Source organism: Lupinus angustifolius, chromosome LG13, assembly GCF_001865875.1.
Source record: "Lupinus angustifolius cultivar Tanjil chromosome LG13, LupAngTanjil_v1.0, whole genome shotgun sequence".
NCBI lineage: Eukaryota > Viridiplantae > Streptophyta > Magnoliopsida > Fabales > Fabaceae > Lupinus > Lupinus angustifolius.
The window spans coordinates 15,463,837-15,471,446 of NC_032021.1; the positions used below are offsets into that span (position 1 = coordinate 15,463,837).

The 7,610-nt window shown below is 34.4% G+C and overlaps 2 protein-coding genes across 5 annotated transcripts in view; one reads left to right on the forward strand and one right to left on the reverse strand.

Annotated features, from left to right (window-relative positions):
* LOC109325019 (dirigent protein 16-like) lies at positions 994 to 1,779 on the forward strand. Its single transcript, XM_019557166.1, has one exon. It carries the CDS (start codon positions 994 to 996, stop codon positions 1,741 to 1,743), a length of 750 nt encoding a protein of 249 aa, XP_019412711.1. The 3' UTR covers positions 1,744 to 1,779.
* The window catches only part of LOC109325762 (GDT1-like protein 2, chloroplastic), a 16,334-nt gene continuing 13,240 nt past the window's right edge, over positions 4,517 to 7,610 (reverse strand). For 2 of the 4 annotated variants that reach the window (XM_019558311.1, XM_019558312.1), the window contains exons 8-10: positions 5,355 to 5,405; positions 5,165 to 5,269; positions 4,692 to 5,076 (exon numbers count right to left, since the gene is read on the reverse strand). In XM_019558311.1, the coding sequence (XP_019413856.1) occupies positions 5,011 to 5,076; positions 5,165 to 5,269; positions 5,355 to 5,405 (222 nt within the window). In that variant the 3' untranslated portion in view covers positions 4,692 to 5,010. Of the gene's footprint in view, positions 5,077 to 5,164; positions 5,270 to 5,354; positions 5,406 to 7,610 lie in introns of all 4 variants that reach the window. The other 2 variants (XR_002105185.1, XR_002105184.1) reach the window with 2 other exon arrangements.

The following is a 7,610-nucleotide window of genomic DNA, read 5'->3' on the forward strand; positions in this document are numbered from 1 at the left end:
ACATACAAAGACTAAAAAAATATTAAAATAAAATACAATATCAAAATCAATATCAATATTAAAAAACAATAGGACACACAAATAAATAGAAGTTGCTAAAATTGAATTATGCAATTTACAAAATAAATAATACACAAAAGGAGAGTTATGGTGGTGATCGTGTCAAGAGTTATGAAGTTTGGTGGAAGAATAAAAAGGAGGAGATATATAAAGTTTATGAAGAGGTAAAATGAGAATGGAAAAAATTAAAAAAATAAGCTAACAAAAAATAAATTAACCCATGATTTTGGAGCTTTTACTTTTAACTTATTTTTTCCAAAAAAACTGAGTTTATAATTTCATTTGATTGTGAAACATACATAACCTAAAAAATATAAGCTATACCAAACATGCACTAAGTATATCATCTTTTAGATTTCATCATATATTGCACTTCAGATTTGATCCTTCTTTTATATTAGATTTTATGACTTTTTTTGTATTACCAAAGATAATATTTCATCATATGAATCAGGAATTAATTCTTTTTGAAGTACGTAACTGTTCTTCTTAATACATATGGCTCTGTAAATGATTATTTATTAATAATTTTCGGAGATTTTGGTTTAGTTGTACCCACGTCATAAGTTCACTGACTTCCCTCACTTGCCTTGTATCCAAGAACAAATCTGGCATAACCAAAGCATTTAAGAACATCTTCATCAACTATGCTCATATCTTACATTTAACAACTTCATTACCACCTAACCTAGTCTCATAAAGAATTGAGGTCCCAACACTAATAAAAACAAGATATTAATTAAAAAATTTAAATATTTATTATTTTTTTATTTTTGTTTTATTGTGATTAGTAGAGGATAGAATAGGAGACATGATTTAACACATCAAATCCTTATTCTGGTCCACAACCACTCCAACACTGTCTGCATTCCCTACTATATAACACCATAACTTGCATTCCAAATATTACCAAAACACATACTTCAAACAAAAATGTCTATGGGATCATTGAGCAAAATACTTTGTTCCCTGCTTGCATTTGCAATGACAATGAGTATAGCAGCAAATGCAATTGACCCAATTGCAGCCACAGGGAAAGAACCCATCATTGAGTTATACATGCATGACATTGTTGGAGGCACTAACCCAACAGCACGCCCTGTAACTGGCTTGCTAGGCAACATATACAGTGGTCAAGTCCCTTTTGCAACACCAGTAGGATTCAATACCCCCCAAGGCGCGATTCCGATTCCGAATGCCAATGGTGCCATGCCATCTGTCAATGGAGTTACAGGTATCCCACTAGGCACTGGCTTGGCTGGTACTACCTTTGCAGGAAACAACAACCAAAACAATGGACAATTACAGTTAGGCCCTGATGGATTGGGACTCGGTTTCGGGACGATTACAGTGATTGATGATGTACTGACTGCTCAACCTGAGTTAGGGTCACAAATAGTTGGGAAAGCACAAGGAGTGTATGTTGCAAGTTCAGCAGATGGGAGTAGACAAATGATGGTTTTTACAGCATTGTTTGAAGGAGGGGAATATGGTGATAGTTTGAATTTTTATGGATTGTATAAGATTGGAAGTACAATGTCACATTTATCTGTGATTGGAGGCACTGGAAAGTTCAAGAATGCAAAAGGGTTTGCAGAATTGAGAGGTCTTATACCACCAGGACAGATTGCCACTGATGGTGCAGAGACATTGTTGAGGATCACTGTCCATTTTAGCTACTAAGACTGTGTTGTGAAAATGTAAAAGCAATTTGTTACTAAAACTCTAAAACTATGGGTTGCTCTTGTATTTTGTCAGTTTCATTTTTAAATGTATTTGAAATCTTAGTTGTAATTCCAAGAGATCATATTGTGATTTGTTTTATTGTTTTAAATTTGGTAAGCTACGGCATTTGGAGTTTAGGTGATATTATACAGTTTCTTCAGTGAAATTGAAACAATCTTAATAGGGTCTTTCTTTTTTTGTATAAGTAGAGGTATTCCCTAACTCTATCATAAGGAAATAATCATTTTTGGGGTCTGCGGTTACCCCTTCCATAATTGTTACTTCCAAAAGTTGAACATTAAATTTTTTGACCTATCTAATAATTCAGTTAGACATTACATCATTAGACCAATGCATTGTTGATTAAGAGAGATTTTGAATGCAAACATAATATCTAAAGGCATAAATAAATAAACAAATAAGCAAATTGATCATAAGCTATCATGAGTGCTGAAAACATTAGCCATATGTGCACATAAGCCAGAAAGGTAAAGAGCATGATGAAAGATAATCAGTAAAAACATAAAAGGCAAAACCCAGACAAAGAAAGAGAAAAAGCTGATTGCATAGGAAGCATGACATGTAAGAAAATATAATTCAATAATCCAAATATATATATATGGTTAACATTGCATTAGGAGTTCATAAACAACTTCTGCAAAACCAAAATCTATTAATTAATCTGGGGATGATAGGTTTACCCAGCCTAATCCCATAAGTGAAGAGACAACCTCTTTGTCAACTGCAACTATTGCGCCACTTTTATTAGCCAAAATCTTTGCAGCTTCAACTGCATCCATTGATTCATGAATGCTGTCTACACCCTTGACAATAAATGTTAAGTTTCCATCATTTACTAGAATTCTGATTTTTACTGCAATGGCATCATAGAAAGAACAATATTACAATCGCCAAGTAAGAGAATCCTTTATAATCTACAGCATTATGATAAAATAAAAATATTGGAACACTGAAACAATATTGTTCTTCTCAATGATTTTAACAGCCAAACAATTACAAGACCTGTTAAAAAGTTTGGGGTAAAATAATTCTAAAATTTATGGATCATTCGATCTTATTTAAATGTCAATATTTAAGGATAATTGTATATGATTTTTTTTAAGTAATCATGTCTCAGTCCATTTTTAATTCTAACTACAATTGTATGATCTAAATTGAGTTTCACTTTTATATGTCTATATGTATGTCAGATTATTCATTTCTTTGCGAGTATTATGTAAGGGAAAATTGTATTTTACACCCATTTTTGCCTAGGTGCATATTTAAACATTACTGTTTCTAAATGTATAAATAACCTATGCCCTGGGTTTTACAATTTGTACTAAATATACCTTCCAACAATAAATCCGTTAAGTTTTAAACAAGTTTATCATTCATTGCATGTGTTTTACAAAACTACAACAGCCAAGTTTTAATTAAGTACATTAGGTGAAATTGGATGTGTTTGATACTATAAATGTCCAGTTCTAAGCTCGGATAAAAATAATTATGTTAAACAATCAACATTAATATAAAACATTATCAAATCTATATGATAAATAGATACTCTAGAAGTGTACATCACATTGAACTTAATTAGACAAAACGGTTTCATAATTGCCTCAAATACAAGCCTCTCTAAAATGAAATGATACTTGAGGTATAGAATATGGTTTAATATCTGTCAGTGAAACTTAGCACTAGAAAATGGTCATTTAATGAATAGTGTGCAGAATAGTACTCTCATCCATTCATCCAAGCAGGTAGGGGTGAGCGTCAGACGGGTTGAGACGGGTTGGGACGGGTTAAATATGTCTTTCATTCGTCCATAAATATTGATCAGATCAAGATTTGAACCCGAACTTAATTAGGATGGAATGCGTGAGGGACAGGTCCAAAATAAGACGGGTTCGGGTTGAAAAAAGAAAAAATGACAAACGTAGATTTTTTCTCAAATCTTGAAGCATGTATAATCAAAATTATCACAATCTGTATATAATCTCAACTAAAATATGCATCTCACATACATTAGTATATAAACTATAAACTGTAAATTTTATCTTTCAAACTAAAAACTATCACAATCACGTGACTGAAAATTATAGAAGATATTGAAAATTTTAAAACAATTTAAACTGTCAAGTGTCAATATAAGCTGAAGTGTTATTATAAATGATAAAAAACACATGAGAACAAAAATGACAACATGTCAATACTTGAAAGTTCACACAAAAATGAATACCACAACTACCTATTAACTGAAAAATGAAACTTAAATTGGAGTTCACACAGTACACAAAAACTAAAATTTAACTGATTTTCTATCGATCAACATGTCAGTACTTATTTAACTATTCTTTATATATAACTATAGGGACAGGTTGAGTGATCCGGACATAGACCCAAATCTGTCCTTTTTCGACGATGGGTCTGTCCTTTTTAATCTGGCCCGTCCCTTTTTATTTATTTGGACGGGTCAGACCCATCTATAAGTCATGGGTTGAGACGAGTCTACATGTCGGGCCGGGTGTTACTCACCCCTATAAACATGTATGAACCTTGCAAAATCAAAATAACATAATGAGTTCCCTAACAATCATCTCTGACCGTGCAGAAACTAATAACTTTGATTTTAAATAGCAACAAAAATAATATGTAAGATACAGAGCCATCCATGCAACCATAACAGACATGAATTCTTTTACTGCAACTAATAAAAAATACAGGATCTAAACCAACCTTGATTTCCTGACAAACCAAGAATGATCAGAACAAGCTTGCATTTCTAACAAAGCTAGAAGTGTTTTTACTAGACAACATCTTCAGGGTACATTTATCTCAAGAAAAAAGAATCACACAAGTTTCTCATTATTACTTTTTGGTACATACACAAATTCCTCATTACTTTTTGGTACATAAACAAGTTTCTCATTATTACCTTTTGGTACATACACAAATTCCTCATTACTTTTTGGTACATACACAAGTTTCTCATTATACTTCCAATCTCTACTCCCTAATCACAGCTTCTTATTCTCTATGAATGTCAGAAATTTGCCTCTGATATCTACTCAATGAAATCTTCAACTAAGTTGAACTGTTGAACTATGAAGTTTCCCCAGTTCTCTGCACATTTGTTCTTTATTTCGAAATGCATCCTTCCTTGTATCTCCATCAGTAATATTCTATCAAATTTAATATGGAGTCGGGCTATGCAGCAATAGATCAGAAAACTCCGAACAAGGTGGCAACAGCAAATATTAGAAATAGCCCTCCACCCAAGTAGCCAACCTGAGGGAAGATAAAACAAAGCGATATACATTAGATATTAAATTAAAAATTTGAATCCTCGATGTGAAATCCGGTGTTACAACTATACCAGTTTTTCAGAAATGTAGTTAGCAAGGAGAGCTCCTCCAACAATGGCAATACATGTTGCAAGAAAGTGTCCAGCAATGGCTCCACTTGCCACACCCCAAGGAGACTGTATGAATAAGATATTGATTAGATTAATATATCATTTATTGAGTACATGATATTATGAGTAGTCTCAGAATTTAAAAGTGTACCTGAGCAGCCCCGAGTGCAATTGTCGCAAGCATTGACCGATCTCCCCATTCCTACACAATTCCAGTTACAAAATTAAAGTTCATGCCAGAGGATATAAACCAATATAAATTATTGATTCTGTATATGAGGTTTTGATTAATCACTACCAACAACTTGAGTTTTAAAAAACAGATCAACAGTGGAACTAGTAAATTGAAGGCACCTACATTTATTGAGATCGGTGGGGACATATTGAGCAAATGCAACACATTGTAGTAAGAGTGAAGCAATGCATTAAAAATATTTTCTTGTTTACTTAATGATGGTTTTACAATCAGATATTATTAGAATATAGGTTAGCCTTGCCTTTAATCAATCAAAGCTGTTAAGCCTTGATGATGTGGCCTATATTTTCTGAGTCCTCAGTTTCTATAAATAGAAATGAGGAGCTCTTATTGTGTAAGAAAAACAGAATAATAAAGTTCTAAGCTAACTGAATAAAAGTTAGTTACTCTTCTCTCTCTATTTTCTGTAACTGCCTTTCTTCTTCCATTTCTTTGATATCTTTACATGGTATCATCTCCAATGGCCACCGCCATGAATGATCCTCCTGTGGAAGCTTCTTATCCACCTCTTCCTTCAGATTCTGCTGCGCCAATACGTGTTCATTCGTCATTCTTCTCTCTGCAAGTTCCAACTGCAAAATTAACTGAACAGAACTACCTCACGTGGAGTCAGTTCATGCTCGCAATGCTCAAATCAAACCGTGCCTTAAGATTTGTTCAATCTACTGAGATTCCCCCGCGTTTTGTTACTAGTTTGGAACGGGAATTAGGTCATGTGAATCCTTCATTCACAGCTTGGGAAGAACAAGATCAAGCTGTATTCTCATGGATTCTTAATTCAATTTCTGAAACTCTACACCCTAGGGTTGTAGGTTGTGTTTATTCTTGGCAGTTATGGAATGAGTTACTTGCGTTCTGTAACTCTCACACTAAGGCTAGGAGTCGTCAATTGAGATCTCAACTCAGATCCCTTACTCAAGGATCATCGAATATTTCTGATTTTTTCTCCAAAGTAAAAACCCTAACTGATTCGTTAATCTCAATTGGTAATCCAATTTCGTTGGAAGAGCATGCTGATTGTATACTCGATGGTTTGAATGAAGATTTCTATCATGTTATCACTTCAATTGAGAGTCAAGTTCATCCTCCTTCAATTCACGACTTGGAGCAGTTTCTTCTCACGTTTGAATCAAGAATGCTCAAGAACAAAAATAAGTCTGTTTCAGATGCTCTGTCAGCTAATGTTGCTGCTCATTCTCCTCCTCCTCAATCACCAAATTCTGTTACTATGCCTCTTCCTATGCCTAACATACAAACAGGTGGTTATTCTACACCTCATAAGTCTTCTTCACGATCATTTCAGACTGCTTATGGAGGCTTCTTTCCTAATCCTCATACTGGTTTCTATCCTCATTCTCGTGGTGGACGAGGAGGAAGACGTGGTGGACGTAACTCTAAGTTTGGAAGGATTTCACCACGCTCTGGCAGTTATTTTTGTGACTATTGCAGAAGACCAGGACATGATGTGTCCTAGTGTTACTATGCTCCTTATGACAATCACCAGGGCACTCTGAACCCTGCTCATTTCTATGGCTCTTCATCAGGTCCAACTTATGGTTTTCCTAGCATGCCTTCTTCTCATTCTCATCCTTCTAAACATTACACTACTCCTCAACAATATCATCCTCACAACTATGCTACTCATTCTTCTGCACCTGGAAATTCCTCATCTACCTATCACAGAAATGCTTCTCATATGCATCATGAGGGCTCTGTTTTTCCTGCTCAGTATCAAGGATATGCAATGAATGCTCACACTGGTCATGACAGTTCTAAAGCCTCTATGTGGTATCCAGACTCAGGGGCCACTAATCATCTTACAGCAGATCCAACCATGCTTCATGAACCTACTGAAAACTTTGGACCAGATCAAATCTATATGGGTAATGGTACTAAAGCCTCTATTTCCTGCTGTAGTAATACCTATTTTAAGTCTTCAAATCCTCTGGTTTGTCTCTCATTACAAAATCTTCTTCTTGTTCCTACCATCACAAAGAACTTAATGAGTGTCTCTCAGTTTGCCAAAGATAATTGTTGTTATTTTGAATTTCATCCTAACTATTGTCTTGTTAAATCACAGGATACTGATGAGGTTTTGCTCCAAGGGTCTCTCACTTCAGAGGGTCTCTATGCATTTCCAAGTCTTATTCC